Consider the following 18,906-nt stretch of genomic DNA (forward strand, 5'->3'; position numbering starts at 1 on the left):
ACTTGCAGAGGATGGGCTCTGAAAATCGCTGCCAACTTAGGTTGGTCTGATTCTCGTTACATAAGTTACATGACAACATGATACCATACAAGGGTATTGCAGTGTAGACTGTAAATTGTACACATTTAACATTAGATACGCATTATTACCGTAATAGCATCCTGTCATTATAGCAAAGCTATCTGAACGAACAATCATAATTATTGAATAAAATAAAATTAGTATGCTGGTAACCCTTTAGCTGTCAAAACAAGAACGCTCGTTCTGTTCTTGGCTCGTTCGCATTAGAATTTCCGTTTGTTTAGTTTGAATCTTGCTGTAACTTGTCAGTACGCACCCAGATAATTTTTATTTATATCTTTTGACTGTTCATTTATCACCTAAAATGAGTTTAGAGGAGAAAGATCCAATATATTTAGATATATGTCATCAATTGGATGCTTTCTGTAAACGAGTTGAAGGTAATTTCACACTAAATACACTGAACGCTTGCCTCGATGTTCCCATCGCATTAAATTGTTAATTTTACGTCCTTTACACAGAAAAAGTGGATAAGGATCAGCAGCAGTTAAAAGCGCGGAAGAAAAACACCGAACTTGAAGAGAAACTAGCTCTTGAAATGAAAAAGAACGTGAGTTGTTTACTAAATAAGTGTTAGACCTTTTCGTCTTAAATAGTATTGGTTTTACATTGGAAGTTTATTATTCTCATACCGGAAAAGATAGTTTATATGTTTATTTATTAGAATTGCATATTTAATTCTATTTTCATACTAAATTAGTTATAAAATTGTGTGTGTTTATGATCGCAGGCGGAATTGTTACGACAACTAGAAGAGGTTTCAAGTCGGTACACAGAGCTGGATCGGTTGTGTGCCATGTTCCCGGGGCAGCTCACCATTTCTGACAATGACCAGACACGGCTTGATCAGGCCAAGTTAGTAGTATCACAGACTTAATAATAGTACTACTGTACAGAAAAGAAACTTCCTACAAAACCAAAGTTGAGGGCCGAATCATGCTATCCCTTTCTTATGTAGGGTACTGTACTTTTCAGCTATTTAGGGCTGTTAAAATTCAAGTCACTATTGTATCTGTGGTGTACATGCAGAGGCAAGTCATGTTGTGCCAACCCTTATAATTGCTTGGAGCTATGCTTAGCTGCTTGTGTTTATGTTTTACAGGTTATCATATGAAGTTGCCAAAGAGCTGACGGGAGTGAGATTTGACTACACGGCTCCACCTAACATTTGTAAAGGCTGTATCCTTTTTTATTAATGTTCTACCCACACTATAATTGAACCAAAGATATAGTTAACTCCGTATAAGATAAATAAAAACTTATACCTTTGGCCTATACTTGAGTAGATGGTGACACTGTTTGATATTTAACACATATCCATGAAAGAACATGAGTCAAATAGCCATATGTCATTCTAAGAGCTTTGGCCCTGTGTTGAAAGATGGCAGTAAATTTAGTCGACTACAACATTTACTTTGACAATACGCCTCTATACTCTCACAGACAACTTTTGTGGGTGGGGTATAAAATATTCATAAGACAATCTAAAGCATTTATGATCATGACATTACTATTTCACTACAAAGTTAGTCATTTTCTTTGCCTATCTTGAAATTGAGAAGCTTTTCAGTAGCTGAGGGAGCCCCTGGAGGGCCTTTGTCAGTAGAAAAAGGCACGAATTTAGAAGAAGAAGAAGAAGAAGAAATGACATTTATTCCATAATTTCAACTTTTCTATAGGACGATAACTCTTCGCGCCTAGTTTTCTTAAATTTGCCGCTTTTTTCTACTGACGGAAATGTTTTGGCAGACTATAGTAGTAGTATGGCTGTAAAAAGTTTAACCTGCATATTTTGTAGTCTGTTTATAGCCTGCGTATTTGTGGGTCCAAACCATTTACACCCTACATTTTTTAGTCTTGATTGAAAATCTTAGTCATGTTATTGAAAGTGTTTTAGATGGTGTATTCCAATCTGTCGCCTGTGGGCAGCCTTTTGTCTCCGCCGGCCACAGATGGAAATATGGTCATTCCCATCTGTCCCCGGCAAGGAATCATTCCCATTTGTGCCCATCCCTGAGTCAAGGATTTATTTATTTATTTATTTAATACACCATTCTAGATGTAGTGCCGGGGTGCTGGCCTGGAAACAGATAGACTTGTTGCATTAATTCAGGTCAATTCCCTTTGAGTTGGAGCTGCAGGTTACTGTCCCGGCGGCATTTCCACACTATTCTCCTTAAATCTTGTTATTCTCCCGCAGAACAGATCGACTTTCTTAAGTTTAACATCCTTTAGTTCGCTGTTTGTTTTCATCTAATTGATCTGTGCCGAATGCATTATATTATACTATATCGCGTTGTCGCGTACATAATACATTCTGCTGGTGAAAGTGTTCTCACTCATCTTCTTCCTATCACTGTCTTGGTTTTTTAATAGTCATGGGAGCCTGAAGTCCGCTTGGCAACTAATCCTAGGAAATTGCGTAGGCCAGTCGGCAAACTTTTGGAAAGAAGAGCCAAATACAGTAGAAATCACCACTTTTAGGAATATGAAAGAGTCGCAAATGGTATTTACAGTGGTTTAAGACATCAGAAGATGTAATTTTACTAATTTTTTTGATTAGCCGTAATCGTACCCCCTAAGTGAACTCGTGAGCCGCGGTTTTCCGAGCCCTGGTGTAGGCACTTATTCGTAAACGTGTACGAAAGTTACGACGCCGCTAATCATCGTTTGTTCCTTTCCGAAGTATTGGTATGATGGAAAGGGACAAACGATGATTAGCGGCATCGTAACTTTAGTACACGTTTATGAATAAGGGGGTTAGTATTTACGAAAGGGATCCATTTAGAGTTCAAGCTAATTTGTTTGTTTATACTAACGGTATGAAATGTCCAATGTAAAGTTAACCCTAAATAGCTCAAGAATTAAACCCCGTGACTGTACCTGACCTTACAACTCAGAGGGGTAACTGTGTTCTTAGTCATGTTCGGTGATAATGAGTTCAGTAGTTTAACCTTTTGAACGCCAAGAACATCTATTAAAGTCGTCGTTACTTGTCGTGCCCACAGCACCAAGCACAACTATAGGTGTTATGGCGGACGCTGTCAAAGTAACCTTCATACTTTCAAGTAAGGTTTACATTAGCTCTCTTGCACTCTGCTTGTGTTTGACATAAAACGTTCAAAAGGTTAAGGATCTTGAGCTCTTATTCTAAATGATTAAATAAGGGATTCTTAACCCTTTTACCGTCAAAGACGTCAACTCGAGCGTGCGGCTACAGCCAAATCGACAACACCGACAAGGTTCTCGATGACGCGCCGCGCACGATATAAATTTCAGTCTAGTTACTCCACCGAACACTGTCTATGACCGTAATAAGATTCATATACTAGCCGTGTCTTATCCAACCTCGACATTGGCAGAATCATCAACACCTTGATGGAGCCATAACACGAAAAATTGATTGATTGACCTATAGTAGGTAGGTAGGAAAGAGCTTAAGTTGTACATTCCAAAGATTTACTTTATAGATTTGCCAAAGCAATTTTCTTAAGCAATATATCAGATGTGAAGAGCGAGTCCCGGAAGCTGCTCCAACCGTTCAACCTGGAGGGCGACGCCAGCGCCGCCCTGTGGAGGCTCGCGGAGGCCGGCGCCGCGCCCGAGTGGCGCCTCGCCCACAACGAGAACCTGCCGCCCAACTAGGCTGTTCATGTTACAGATATTAATTAGCCAATTTACTAAAAGTGATCTATAAGTAATTTTATATTTCTAAGTAAATTGGTCTGGAACGGACAGTATCAGTGGGCATGATTATGGTTGCGCTTTTCTAGTTTATCATTGTGTCTGTCGCCTAACAAGTATGTAAATGTGAGACGCCTGACTAGCCCATGACACATCAGATAACTCTTGACCATTCATATGGTTTCGGCAAAAATCCGATTTCGGTCGGATACTAATAAAACGCAACCACAATGTACAGCGGGTGGAAACAAAAATGGCCATATCAACACCCTTAACAAAACATTTATTTATAAGTAAAGACAATTATCATTATTTTAATAAACTTTTACAAGTAATTACAGCCTTTATTATCTTAACCCTAATTTAACCCATCAAGAGCCAATAGAAAAAAAAAACAAAACTAATCTAAATGCATACAATTAAACAATTTAAATGCTTAATAACACAAAATTAAGTTTCATGGAAACAGTAGACTTATATTACTTATCTTTTTGCATTTAGAGACTTAAAAACCAGACAAGTGCGAGTCGGACTCGCCCACCAAGGGCTCCATACTTTTTAGTATTTGTTGTTATAGCGGCAACTGTACACAAAATTTTCAACTGTGTAGCTATCACGGTTCATGAGCAGCCTGGCGACAGACGGACATTGGAGTCTTAGTAAAAGGGTCCCGTTTTACCCTTTGGGTACGGAACCCATAAAATGATCCAACCATCATATATCTGAGTTTATGTATATTTAATTATTTAGTAACGTCAAAGATACATTGATAAGATGCGTAAAATCTAAGACAATTTTGTGCTTCTAATTGGACAGGTAAACGAGATGGCGCTGTAAAGCTCCATACATTTTGCGGTAACTCTGAATGTCAAAAGTTGATGTTTGACAACTCGGTGATCGCAAAACATATAGTTTAGCGCCAAGTTTGGCACGTTTTTTTCATAGATTTCATCTCTCTATTACCATTAATTCTCTATAACGTTCATAAGGCTTATTTTCAGTTATTGAAAGTACAATTGCTCTGCATGCATCATGCAATACAATGTTTGTCTGTTCTTGCAATAATGACAATCCTACTTCTTATCTAACAGATCAACATAGGCACACTCAATCAGATCCTCGTCCTTAACTCCAAGTTTGGTCTGCAATTCCCGAGCGATGGCCTGGCCGTCGTCCAGCGTCTGCTCAGGCCTCAGCACCACCTCCAACTCCATGAAGTGCCCGAGATCTTGGACGGTGTCTATGTGGACTCGGGTCTGGCCGACCATGTAGAGCTTACTGTAAAAAGCAGAATTTCATGAATAAATGCTGATGTTTCTAGCCTACACTAGTAGGAGAACATTGGTTGGATGAATCTTCACTTAAAAATTCTACCTTTTTACAAGCTTTTATTTAACTTCTTATCTATCAGACTAACATAGGCACACTATTGTATGCCTGTGCCTGCAAATGTCACTCAAGTGAAGTGAGTTATATTTATGGTGTAAGTTTTAATTAATAATATGTTACGTTGATTATGTATGTAAGAACTTATAACAGAGACTCGCGCCTGCAGTCAAACTGTGTAAACAGTTTTGCAGGAAACTGTATTAGATTATAAGTTTATTTCATGAAATAATAATAAATGATAATAAAAAAATAAAAACTCAATCAGATCCTCCTCCTTAACTCCAAGTTTGATCTGAAAGTCCCATTGTTAACTTGAAATGTAACTATGTAACATGTTTGTACAGGTACAATTTTACAAGTTTAATTTGACCCACTTCCAGGTTTCCAATGAAGCTGAAAATTTGCATACATATGTAAGTCGGGTGACAATGCAATATGCTATCATCAAGGTGATCTGGTGATGGAGACAGGTGGTGGCCATAGGAACTCTCTGAAAAACAAAGCAACCTAAGGGCTAAGATGTTCGGCTCTTTATCATTTGTCACCATGCATGTCACATTCTAACGAGTATGTAAGTACGAAAGTGACAGGTGAAAAAAATGGAACCATGCTGCCACTGCTGGTGTTTGAGCTTTTTAGAATTCTCTTGATGATTATCAGTTGCCTGTGAAAGTACAGTCAGCAATAAAAGCTTGTACCAAAAATATAATTTTTACCCAATACTTATTTCTACCATTTTCAGAATTCATAAAAGTTAATTTTTATTAAGGATCCCTGATAGAATGCTCCATTATTAATCTCTTAAAAGCGAAGAAAAAGTTCTATTTCAATAAATTCATGCATGGTGAAACTCATTCTTTCTTAGCCAACTGCTAACTTTGCTTGTTCTAGGCATACATCTGGAGAAATGTAACAGTCAACTCGCTTCCCAGTCTCATCCTAAGTGCCTGATGTCCCAGTAAAGTATTGGATAGCTAATTGACAAATAAATTAACTGTAAGATAAAATTTCCTACAAAACTTAAAACTTTATCTACCAGTTAAGCTTATTTGAAGATTGTGAATACTTTATTTGTCAGATATGTGGCAAGTAGCTTATTCAGGAGTTTACTTGGACATTGTGAAACAGGCCCTTAGACAAATATTTATTTTATCTTATCAACATTGTAATTAGCATAGCATAAACCCAATGCACACGTTGGGCCAGTACGCACACTGCAATCTCATTCTATTGCTAAATTACGTACCATAGATAGACCAAGGTTGACCCAATTATACACAATATACACATGTATGCAAAAGCCGATATAATTATTAAAGTTTATAATACCTACTAGTTGATTTAGTTTTTTCTGCCAACAAATTGTACAACAGGTCAGTTTGGCAGATTAGTTGTTTAAGGCTTTTTGTATTCTTTTGATTCAATTATAAATGTATATGCACATCCTGCATAGGACTTTACAAATGCAAGAAGACATGAAAAGCATAAAGAAGGCAGCGACTCCTTAACATACCGCTCTTTGACCACACGTCCTCGCGCCCCCAAACATTTCCTCAGCATACTATCCAGTAGCAATGCCTTCTCACTTTCATTCGCCGAAAACTCCAACAACTCGTAGTTACTAAGCTTTGGTCCGCCTTCGTCGTCTCTATCGTAACGCACTAGTGTAGCCGAGGAGTCCGCGTAGAAACGCATCTTTAACCGTCCCTCGTTGACTCGGAAGAAAGTATCGTCTTGCTTTATAATGGTTCCCTCTGATTGACTGAGTTCTGCAGCCACTTTACAAATGTTTTCATAGTCGGTTATTCTTGCTTTGATTTCTACGTTGCGCATTGTGAAATAGTTATTCTAAGAACTGAGAATAACAACAAAGAATACAGTAGTAAGCAAAAATTAAAATCCTATAATACAAGTAACAAGTAGTTGCAAGTCTAGGCGCCAATTCAGTGACAGTGACAGTATAGCTATAGACTTCTAGGGTTTAAAAAAAATTGACTCATATTTTGTCATAAACATATTTTTATTAATTTTATTCTTACTTAATATCACAGGAACTTAGAAATAAATCAAACTGTTTTTTTAATATGCTGTTTTGGTATAATTATTTACATATTTACTGGTCTTGTCGTAATATAAAGGTAAAAGTACTAAAAATTTTATGTCCACTATCTTGTGTTCCGTACATTAAATAAACAAAGTTTTAAATATTGTCTCAAATAACTATACAATGATATAAAATATGGTCGTCCCTTACGTGCTGTCAAATATTATCTTTGTCTCTTTTTAACAACACGACATACACCATGTTGAATGAGATAGCTATATTTCTGGATTGCGTTACATTTTAATGGGGTAATAGAAAAATGTCAACATACATATATTCAATAGGATTGTTCTATTTATCTCGATTACATGTAATTTCTAAATAAAATCATGGACGTAGAGAATTTAAAGAGCTGGGTATCACAACCAGACGTCTGTCGGTGCTGCCTCTCAGCCAGCGGTACCTGGGACCTTACAGCATCGTACGTTACAGAGGCTGGAATCAAAGAAGTATTTTCAGACATTTTACAGGAATGTTACGGGATATCTGTAAGTGTTTTCAGTATGTTTGTGTATTTCAATATGTTACTTATATCTTTATGAATACATAGTAGTCCTTTTATATCTATCTTTAAGTAAATAACCCAGATATCCTTTAAAAATCGTCAAATCAGACATCAATGTAACTGTATATGTTTCGCTAAATTTCAGCTCTCGTACCTATCAGAGTGGGGACCAAGTCGGCTGGTGTGTGCGTTATGTGTAGGACACCTGAGGGACGCCACCAGCTTCAAGAAACAAGTGCAAGAGGCAGACAAATACTTCACAGAATATCTTAGTAAGAAAGGTACTTTTTTTAACATGATTTGTTTATTACCACTAGACCTGGATTATGTAAATATTCCAGCATAAAAAAAATAGTTAATAACTTGCTATCCGATGGCCATCAGATTATTTAATGCTCTTCTGAATAGTTTCAAAAACTTGTCCTTAATGGAACTGAAAAGAAAACTTTCACAATGGTTGCTAGAGGAACGGTTTTACTCTGTTAATGAAATCCTGAAGAGAAATGTACTTATGTTAATACATTCAACTTTTTAGATAGTGGTACAAATATTTGCATGTTTTTATTGACAAATCATGTGAAACTCAATAGCTCTATAATATACTAAGTTAAATAGTGTTTTAAGCAAATAAAATTTCTGATATATAAGACAGAGCTATGTCATTAAAGAGAATATAAAAACTATGTTAGAGCAAAACAATCCATGTAACATGTAAAAATAAATTAAGACTACATGGTAAATTTTTAAAATGAATATGCATAATCAAGCAGCACTATGTTTTATATAATTTGTGGATATCAAACTAAATATTAAAATTACAATCATAATATAACATTAGGTTGTCTGTGAATTTGGGCATTATATATTCCATAGTACCTATTTTTTTTAAATCCATGGTTTCTGACAGTTTTTACCAAAACCTCCTGTTTAAAACACACCTTATTACATAATTTTTCCATCAAATCAAAAAAATCCAAAAAATAAGGCATACAAAGATAAGAACTTAACAAAGACCAAAGACACACTTAGACACGCCAAACAACTCAAATGGAAGTGGGCGGGACATGTATCACGAATAACGGACCAGCGTTGGACCAAAAATGTTACATCATAGAAAGGGCCACTAGGAAAACCTGTTAATAGATGGGAAGACGAAATAAAAAATATCGCTGTCAAAACTGGATGCAAAAAGCTCAAGATAGAGATGAGTGGAAAACTCTGGAAGACTGGAGGAGGGCTTGACCTGCAAAGACGGGGTTCTTGCTAAATATAAAAATTCATTTAAAAATTATTTAAGAACTAAAAAACTATAAGTGAACTTAAGACTAAAAAATGGCTATTTTTTTATTTTTATTTACATTATCTTTTCATAATAGCTAACATTTTTCTAATTGTATGCAGATATATAGCACAGGATCGAGACAGGTGGCACAAGTGGCACACTCTCGGGCCAAGATTCTTTATGGATCACTGAGCCAAAATACTTTGTTAGAATTCGACTTATTGACATAAAACTGCCTCCCATTCAAAACTGACTTTCAGTGCTTTGAGTAGAAATTCTAATGTGCATAAAACAGCTTGTAAATATATATATTAATTGTGGCTTTATAGCATGAAGCGAGTGAAGATTATCAAAAAACCTTGGACAAAATTTAAGATATTATGGAATATATTCAGCGAAAACTCACACATCCCCATACATTGTAATACGAGTATGTTTGTATTTTTCTTATATAGTACTATATATATACAGATTATTAAAATAAAAGAACTGCTTGATTATGTACATTCGGTAAAAAGATATACCAGAATTTTAACGTGTACAGTTTTTAATAGACATAAACCTTCTGTTTTCAGACAGCATTGAAACGGTAAAGACTGAACCAGATATGGACTACTGTGCAGATGACTTTGCTGACCAAATGGAAATAGGTAAAACAGGTACAAAGACCCTTTCTTGTACAGTCTCCATCAGATATATCGGAGCCGCCAAGGTGTTCACAAATATCTGAACAGGTACTTTAATGCCTTGTCAATCGAGGCATGTTCAGTCAGATATGTGTGAGCGCCTTGGTTGCTCGGATATATCTGATGGTGACTGTACACTCCAATAGAAGAAAATAATACACACAAGTAGAGATAAACCATAGGCGGTCATATTACTAAAAAGTGTTTTCATCGAAACTATGTTTAGGTAGCGAAAATTAATATCTTTACACATGTCACGATGATCGGTTTGGCCTAGTGGGTGACCCTGCCTCATAGCTGATGGTCCCGGGTTCAAATCCTGGTAAGGGCATTTATTCGTGTGATGAGCATGGATATTTGTTCCCGAGTCATGGGTGTTTTCTATGTATTTAAGTATCTATAAATATTTATATATTATATATATCGTTGTCTAAGTACCCTCAACACAAGCCTTATTGAGCTTACTGTGGGACTTAGTCAATTTGTGTAATAATGTCCTATAATATTTATTTATTATTTATTTATTTTATGTCAGGAGGTTTTGAAATTAAATAAACCGGGTAAATAAAATAATTTTACCTTTTAGGATGTCATGTTAGAGGCCATTTCAACAGGCTATGTTCAAAATTAAAGAGGTGTTACAAAATAAAAACAAACCATAAATTAAATATAACAAACCATAAACTCAATATTAAAGAAACCTTAGTGAGTTCTGGCTAATGAAAATATTAATCCTTGGAATGCCACACCTATAATGAGTGTTACTGCAATGTTCTGCCACTAGAGTACAGCTCTAGCGCATATAGTAGACCATAGAGTAACTTGTACATAGTATTATATATATCTATGGTTTACAATATTTGTTAGTGCTGCTCTCTGGCGGCAGAATATTTTACCTCCTCCAATTCTTAAATCATCCGACAATCTAAACTTTTGTGGTCACTCTTTCTTTTATTATTATCTAGGGCATCACTCTACAAGGTCCTTGTCTATGTTTTCTCTCATCATGTGGCCTGTCTAGCGCATCTTTTGTTCTTTTATTATTTTAGTTATTGTTTTTGTTTCATTATGGACGGTTTGACTCTGTCTCTAAGTTCTATATTAAGTGTGCTTCTTTCCATATGGTTTAAAAAAAAGAAAAGTTATAAGTTTATGTCATTAAGTTAATTTTTTTTGACACATTATTTCAGATACAAGTCCATTGAGAAAAGGTGTGAAGTTAACATTAAAACAAAATAAATCTGCAAACAGAAAGAGACACAAACATTCAAGAGCTCAAGAAAAACCAAGGAATGACTCTGACTGTGATTCAGATACTCCTCTGACATTATTGTCGAAAAGTAGGGATATTGACACAAATAATAGTGATATCAATAATGACGATAATATGGGTCACATTGCCCTCGGATGTGAAGAAACTGATGATAAAACAGATAATCATATTGCAGGTTAGTTGTATTTTTTTTCCTTATGAAAACAATAAGTTTAACGTCGTTTCAAGCTAATTTGGCAGCCGATTTGATAGAAATTTGACGTTAAAATAACACTTGCACAGTACGTGCTATCAAAATCGCTGCCAAGTTAACTTGGTCTGACTCTATTTACCTTTTTTAGGCCTTATATCTATAAACAACCAGTCCTACCAATCATCTTGATAAATCGTTGGATATGATATCAAAATTATGAAAACCGTTGTTCCTACTCGTCACTAGATGTCGCTAGTAGATATTATCATCATGAACCTAAGAGTTATTCTCTTGTTCCAGCTTTTCCTATCTTGCGCCAGCCCTTTTGACTTTTTGACACAACCCCTACGTGTTCTTTCGCTAGTAGATATAGATAGGATTAATTTCACATTGCAAGTAACAGCATTGATACTGATACTCGTAACTTGTCACAGATTTATGTGAAACTTTCCTCGAGAAAACTAACTACCTAGTCATATGGATACAGCTACTCTAAAGTCCCTAGAGGCCTACTCATTGCAAGTCAGAGCTACTAACGCTTGATATATGCTTGCTTGCGTTTATTGTTAATGTATTTACCTTTGAGGAATTATCCAGTTGTTTTAAGTTATTTTTGTTTCCGTTTCCAGGCCACCAGCCTGTCAAAATAAACGCAATCAAGCAGATATCAGAGCGGAGACGCGTCATTTTGACGTGCGGCGCCGTACTGAGGGACACCACGGCCTGCCCCTTCCGCCACCACAAAAGCTGGTTCCAATGCTTCTTCTGCCATGAAAACTTTATTCAACTCAATTTACTAAGAACCCACACGAACGAAACGCATTCTGACATAGAGGGAGAATTAAAAAAAATAAAACGCTACCCGCGCTCGCTCCAAATCGAAATTTCGAATTTGGAATGCCGCCATTGCAATTTGAATTTGACAGATGTCGAAAACATGCGCCGCCATCTTTGCGACGTCCATAATAAGGTTATTTATAGGGAATGCATTGCTGATTATAAAGTTGATGCGAGTCCCTACACTTGTCATTTGTGTACGCAGGAGTTTCACGTTTTTAGAACATTGACGACGCATCTAAATGAGCATTACGCGAATTGTATTTGTGATGTTTGCGGGAAATCGTTCCTTAATTCCAAGAGGCTTAAGGTTCATAAACGCACGCATGACATTGGCAATTTTCCGTGCTCAGAATGCGGGAAAACACTAAAAACTAAAATTTCTAAAGCTAATCATATGGAGAGCGCGCATTCGAAACGCATTATAAAATGTCAGATATGTTTCAAGCCTATGAAACACTATAATGATAGAATCAAACACATGTCTGAAGCGCATAATATAACGCATAAATTTAAATGCCCGATATGCGCTAGAGAATACAACATAAAGCATTATTTGGCGACGCATATAAGACAGACGCACGGGCATAAGAATAAAAAATGTTCTGAATGTGGCATGGCGTTTATTACTAACCATGGATTGAAGAAACATATGTTGAAACATACGGGGGAGAAGCCCTATACTTGTTCAGTATGTTGTAAAGCTTATGCGAGGAGTTATACTTTGAGGGAGCATATGAGAGCGCATGAAAATGATCGGAGGTACATGTGCCCTGAATAAACTGTATAGGTAACTTTTTTATTTAATGAGAGCGCATGAAAATGATCGGAGGTACATGTGCCCTGAATAAACTGTATAGGTAACTTTTTTATTTATTTAATAAAACAACCACCGAGCAAGCGTCTATAAATGGACTGGAGTTTACATCCTTTTTTTTTATACGGAATATCCTATTCCAGTGACGTGGTTAGGGCTTTTATAGCACAAAAAAAGTGCTTAAGGGCAATGTGTGGGATACCACAACGGGAATCATGTAGACCACTATTTGCAAAGTATGAAATTTTGACATTACCATGTATGTATATTTTTGAAGCAGCTGTTTTTGTAAAAAAATGCCCGTATCTTTTCAAACAAGCTAAAGATGTATATTATAGAAACACAAGAAACCCGAACCGACTTGTAATTGATTTTGTTCCCAGTAGTGCCCTTTTCATGAAAAGTAGTTATTATATGTGTATACGAATATTTAATGCTCTTCCAGATAATGTTAAGGATCTCCCTCTTAATTCATTTAAAGCACAACTTTATCGTTGGCTGAAAACAAAGATGTTTTATACTACAGATGACCTGTTTTGCATGTTAGATACGTAATATTAAGTATAAGTTAGATAGTTATTAAGTTAAGTGTACATTTGCATGCTAAACTAGCAAAATATGTTTTTGTACTGATATACGTTACCCTTGCCATCTCATTGTACCATATTTTAAGCAAATAAAGAATATTACATTACATATTACATTACATTACATATGTGTATTGGAATCCAAATATCAATTTTACATACTAACGACATCTGGTGGTGAATAGGGAAAGTGATAATAATATTATAAATATTAGCCATGCAACTATTAATTAAAGATATATCTAAATGAATATTTTTCACTTTTTTCAGAATCATCAAGCTGGAATTCCCCAAGAGTGACTCCCGAAAGCTACATCGAAAATCGCCATCTGAGGTCAAACATCACACTAATATTGAAGAACTCGACAATACTACCGTTCAAACATATTAACAAATACAAATACACCTGCCTATATTGCGACAGCTCATATTTGTTTTTCAAACAATTAAAAATACATATTAACGACAAACATAACAACGTTACCGAAAAGGAAATATCAAGGCGCTTAAAAACACCTAAAAACCTAATAAAAGCCGAAGTTAGCGAAATAAGGTGTAAGCTGTGTGATACGACTTTAAAAAGTATAGATATTTTAATAGAGCATTTAGTTAAATACCATAATAAAATTTACTACAACACTTCCAAGTTCAAACCATCGCATGGTATTTTAGGTTTCGACTTAACATCCGAAAAATTCCGATGTCATATTTGCAAAAGAGAATTTCGATTTTTCAAAAACCTTTCGATTCATATGAACGAACACAGCGCCAATTTCGTATGCCATTATTGCGGAAAAAAGTTCCTATCTGATCATAGATTGCACGCACACGTAAAAATGCATAAAGAAAATGAATCTAAATGTAAAATTTGCGAAAAACAATTCCGCAGTTCTTCAGCAAGGGCTTATCATGTCAGAAAAATCCATAGCAAGTCTGCTTACAAATGCCCAGAATGTGACGAAGTGTTTTTGCAATATCAAAAACGGATGCAACACTTGGTACAAGCACATAACCTTAAAAAGCCTGAATATAAGTGTGATATATGTCATAAAAACTATGCTAGCTCCGGGGGCCTTAGCGCTCATGTTCAGTATTCACATTTGAAAAATAGAGAATATGCATGTCAGATATGCGGAAAGAACTTCGGCTACAAGTGGACTTTGAAAAAACATTTAATTGTTCATTCTGGGGCTAAAAATTTTGAATGTAAGTTCTGCAGTAAACGATTTGCTGAACCTTATACTCTAAAGGTACATTTGCGTATACATTTAAATGAGAAGCCCCATTCTTGTGCAATATGTAAAGCTGCTTTTATACAAAAATGTAGTTTGAAAAATCATATACGCGTTCATCATCCCGATTTGGAAATTGATTTGAAGAAGTTATAAATGTTTTTTTTATAAATATACTGTTTAGTTACTAAATCTGTTTTATTTCGTTTTAAGGTATAATTAATCCATGAAATAGCATTTACAATACAATAAGCCGTTGTTAGGCATAAGCATGCGCGTAATATCGTCCGAAACCTGTAGTGACAATAAAAATAGGAGCGCGGCGCTTGACGTACTCGTCAACGGGTTGGGCGATGACTGTGGCGATACTCGAGCTGCGGCGGCCGCTGCGCTGCTTAATCATTACTACATTGATACAAATGTAAACAATAGGCAACCGTGTAGTGACGTCGCTTTGGAATACTTGGTCAAACACTTACCAAAATTGCCCCCGAGATTCCAATTCACACATTTCACTTTACAAGAAATAATAAAGGCATGGAAAAGTATAAAACGAAAAGACACAAAAGATATAAATGACATGTCAACCCGCGTACTTGACTACCTCCCTCCAGTCGTTATATGCTTACTATTAATGTTGTTTAACCAATGTATTGAGATAGGTGAATATCCTGACATTCTAAAGCATGTAAAAGTTCAGCCTGTTTATAAACGCAAAGGTGACATGCATGAACTTAAAAATTACCGCCCAATCTCAATAATTCCAGTCATATCAAAAGTATTTGAAAGTTTGTTATGTAAAAAAATTATGCATCACATACGCACAAACGACTTATTGAATTGTCACCAATATGCATACCAACCTGGCCGATCGACATCGGACGCGGCTCGTGATGTGGTCGCGCGGGTGCTGGCCCACCTCGAGGGCGGGCGGCGGGTCGCAGCGGTCTTCTGCGACTTGTCGCGCGCGTTCGAGATGATAGACCACTCCCTCCTCCTTAAGAAACTATTTCTGTACGGCTTTGATGGTAGCTTCCATGACACAATCGCTTCCTTTTTAAAAGACCGTAAACAGAGTACTTACGTCCAGAATGTAAGGTCTCTACTGGAACCAGTAGGCAGCTGCGCGGTACCCCAGGGCTCAAGTATGGGAAATAACCTATTTCTCATGCTAATCAACGATATTACATCCGCGTCGTATGAGCCCGAATATGTTATTTATGCCGACGACACATGCATTATAGTACACGCGGAAAACATTGATGATCTAGTATCAAAACTGAGTCAAACCATGATAGAGATAGATAAGTGGTTCACCGCTAACGGAATGCTCCTCAACTTAGACAAAACAAACATTGTGCACTTTAGGTTACGGTGCACTGACATATCGCAGCTAAATATTAAAATAAATGATATTGAAGTCCCACAAGTAAACCAAACTAAATATCTTGGATACTTAATCGACTCTGGACTTACGTGGTCCCCTCACATTGATCAGTTATGCAATTCGCTTTCGTCAGCGTGTTTTGCTTTGTCCAGGCTCGCGCCCACCCTATCGGTAGATAACCTAAGAAAGGCCTATTTTGGATATTTCCACTCGATTTTAATCCGTGGTGTCGACCTTTGGGGCTTGGCTTCGAGTCGGGACAAGGTATTCAAAATACAAAAGCGGGCGCTGCGGATAATATCTAGGAAACCTTACGACCACCCAGCGAAAGAACTATTTGTACGCAATAAAGTGTTAACGCTACCTTCTGTCTACATATTGGCAGCGTGCCAGTATGTCAGGTCTAACCTCGCTAGGTATAAAACCAATTCCAGCCGTGGTGATAACAACCGCAGACAGCCAATGTTGGTTGCCCCCGTAAAGCGTCTTGCTAAGCTCAGGAATTCACTCAGTGTCATTGGGGCCAAGATCTACAACTTGGTTCCGCCTGCCATAAAGTCAGCGGAAAGTGATTCCGTGTTTACCAAGAAACTTAAAGCGCTGCTGATCGCACAGGCATGCTACAGCGTTGAAGAGTTTCTTTGTGGAGTTCATAACTAACGCGTAAAAATAGTGTCATCTTAATGCTTGACTAATTATACATATAAGATTTAGTTGTAAATGTTATACTTTGTAAATATTATTAGTTATTTAATCTTATTATGTAAATATTTAATGTAATCCTGACTTGTAAAACAACGATTTTACCAATAAATAAATAAATCAATCAATCAAAGCATAGATATGGCGGGTAGCGGTACCTCTCTCCTCCATAGGCATATAGAAATAAGTAAGCATTAAGAGAGAAGAATAGCTTTGCGATCCTAACGAAATAACGGTATTTTTTTATGAAATTCCATTTCGGGGGAAAAAAAACTAACTTTGATTTTGATGTCGATCGCTTCAGCATAATTTATTCTAGTTTTATAGGTTTCGCTTAAAATATACGTTTTTTTTTTCAAATTATGAAAAAAAGAAAAACATTAACCTAGTTATTCATTGTGGCAATACCATACTAAAAACGTTTTCTCTTTTTGTATGGACGCTTTTGATATTCTTCCCTCTTAATACGCAAGTTAGTTATTTATCTATGTCATAGCCAACATGTATGATAATTATATTTTTTTATTATTCACACGTCTGACTCTCTGTAGACGTTAGTGTTTTCTACTCCACAACAGATGGCGTTAATATCATAATTTCGTGTTAAATGTGACACACACTATCCAGCATATATATCGAAACGAAATCTCGGCTACTTAAACACGAACGAAACGGTCAACGTTAAAAAAAAAAAACGATACATACAACAACATGGCGGCCGCTGCACGAAGATTACGGCGTTAGCGGATAATTATGCTTTAGTTCTAGAAAAACGTTTAACGTTTGTCTATTTTGTGTTTAAAGTTAGTGTAGTGTAATGTATTAGCTTTGGTTTAGTGACCAAAAAGGAATTTTGGCGTCTAACACTGAAAGTGTGATGTTATTGGACATAAAAAATGTCGGCAATGTGGAAGCTAGAAAAGGACTTGTGCCGATGTTGTCACGCGGAGGGCTCCTTTAAGCATCTATCGGATCCCTGCTTCCTTTTGGGGCAGGAGGAAATCTACTCCGTCATGTTGCAAGATTGTCTAGATATCAAGGTTCGTATTTAAAGTTTCCTGCATTCGACCCGTTTATTGTTCTAGTCCGTTGATTAATGGGCTGTACAATTGTACCGCAAAATCTTGATCTTTTAAGTAATGAAGATAGTTTTTAAGTTTTACTTCCTTCATCTCGTATTACTGGCACCTTTTTAAAAGGAAATATTTGCTGTAGGCAAGCACTTTGATTAGGGCGGCAATCTAAGATAGCACGCTTAACACGCTAAGCCTAACGACTACAGGGTCTACAGGCCAGGAAATCTCAAGACCATTTTTGTGGAAATATGGATACGTATCTTTTGTAAATTAAGTATGCTTTTGAAGGCAATGAGTTAAATTATAAATTACTAGCTTTAAGCCTATGTAGTATACAAAATAGCTAGATAATGTTTTATTATTGTACTACAGACGATACACATGTTTTTTACTTGAAAAATTTAGAAACTCAAAACTCCTTAACATTGCATTTGATCTCACACTTTACCTTTGAACCCTTCCAATATCACATAATGTATGAAGGCAGTATAGAATTCTAGGCATGTTCTAAAAGTTAATGGGTTAAAACCAACAGGTACAGTCACATATGAAAATATTGATATGGGCAATTATATTGTGTATCCATATTTTTGGCATTTCGGTTGTTTTGATATATTCAGACATGACTGTACTATGCTTGGTTAACTCTTTGTCTGCCATATGTTAATTGATGCTCGACTACAGCCAAATATCAACCTTTGTGCTGCCGTATACAATAGCCATGGCATTCAAAGGGTTAACACATCAGTATATAGCCTACAATGCAATTCATCATCATTGATAGGAACAAGCAGAGTATAAATACCTAAAATTGATGGAACAAAGTCATAAAGTGGAGACTGCCATGTTATCACAAATATTTTTTTCCAGGGTTAAAGTCCTGGAAACCTACTAAGTAAATAACACTGTTATAAATATCGTAAAAATTGATGCATTTCTCGTTTTGGCCAATATAATCAATAGGCGTAAAATAAAACTTTTTTTTGGAACTTTCTGATTAACCCTTTTCCATGCATAGTACGATTTATCGACCCCATTGGTGCCAATAGGATTTCAACTAAAGGTGTCCAA

At 36.3% G+C, this 18,906-nt stretch overlaps 4 protein-coding genes across 17 annotated transcripts in view; 3 read left to right on the top strand and 1 right to left on the bottom strand.

The window, feature by feature from the left end:
- Positions 1-260: 260 nt before the first annotated feature.
- LOC133531559 (uncharacterized) lies at positions 261-4,100 on the top strand. The gene is made up of 5 exons (XM_061869855.1): positions 261-461; positions 543-631; positions 812-936; positions 1,184-1,260; positions 3,587-4,100. The coding sequence occupies exons 1-5, from the start codon at positions 386-388 to the stop codon at positions 3,724-3,726; spliced, it is 507 nt and encodes a 168-aa protein (XP_061725839.1). The 5' UTR covers positions 261-385; the 3' UTR covers positions 3,727-4,100.
- Positions 4,028-7,091, bottom strand: LOC133531558 (uncharacterized). The gene is made up of 2 exons (XM_061869854.1): positions 6,668-7,091; positions 4,028-5,043 (listed from the first exon to the last, which is right to left on the bottom strand). Exons 1-2 carry the CDS (start codon positions 6,985-6,987, stop codon positions 4,839-4,841), a joined length of 525 nt encoding a protein of 174 aa, XP_061725838.1. The 5' UTR covers positions 6,988-7,091; the 3' UTR covers positions 4,028-4,838.
- Positions 7,092-7,409: 318 nt separating this feature from the next.
- LOC133531572 (zinc finger protein 708-like) lies at positions 7,410-14,935 on the top strand. Of its 2 annotated transcripts, XM_061869878.1 has the most exons (6): positions 7,410-7,746; positions 7,909-8,044; positions 9,621-9,704; positions 10,922-11,179; positions 11,827-12,824; positions 13,709-13,808. In XM_061869878.1, the coding sequence occupies exons 1-5, from the start codon at positions 7,588-7,590 to the stop codon at positions 12,813-12,815; spliced, it is 1,626 nt and encodes a 541-aa protein (XP_061725862.1). In that variant the 5' UTR covers positions 7,410-7,587; the 3' UTR covers positions 12,816-12,824; positions 13,709-13,808. The 2 variants fall into 2 exon arrangements, with proteins under 2 accessions (XP_061725862.1, XP_061725861.1); XM_061869877.1 differs by lacking the exon at positions 11,827-12,824 and having other exon boundaries at positions 7,416-7,746; positions 13,709-14,935.
- Positions 14,936-17,447: 2,512 nt separating this feature from the next.
- The window catches only part of LOC133531550 (zinc finger protein 852-like), a 119,234-nt gene continuing 117,775 nt past the window's right edge, over positions 17,448-18,906 (top strand). For 7 of the 13 annotated variants that reach the window (XM_061869836.1, XM_061869830.1, XM_061869834.1 and 4 more), the window contains exon 1: positions 17,448-17,799. In XM_061869836.1, the coding sequence (XP_061725820.1) occupies positions 17,656-17,799 (144 nt within the window). In that variant the 5' untranslated portion in view covers positions 17,448-17,655. The remainder of the gene's footprint in view (positions 17,800-18,906) is intronic. The other 6 variants (XM_061869835.1, XM_061869838.1, XM_061869839.1 and 3 more) reach the window with 3 other exon arrangements.

Source organism: Cydia pomonella, chromosome 25, assembly GCF_033807575.1.
Source record: "Cydia pomonella isolate Wapato2018A chromosome 25, ilCydPomo1, whole genome shotgun sequence".
NCBI classification, from domain to species: Eukaryota; Metazoa; Arthropoda; class Insecta; order Lepidoptera; family Tortricidae; genus Cydia; species Cydia pomonella.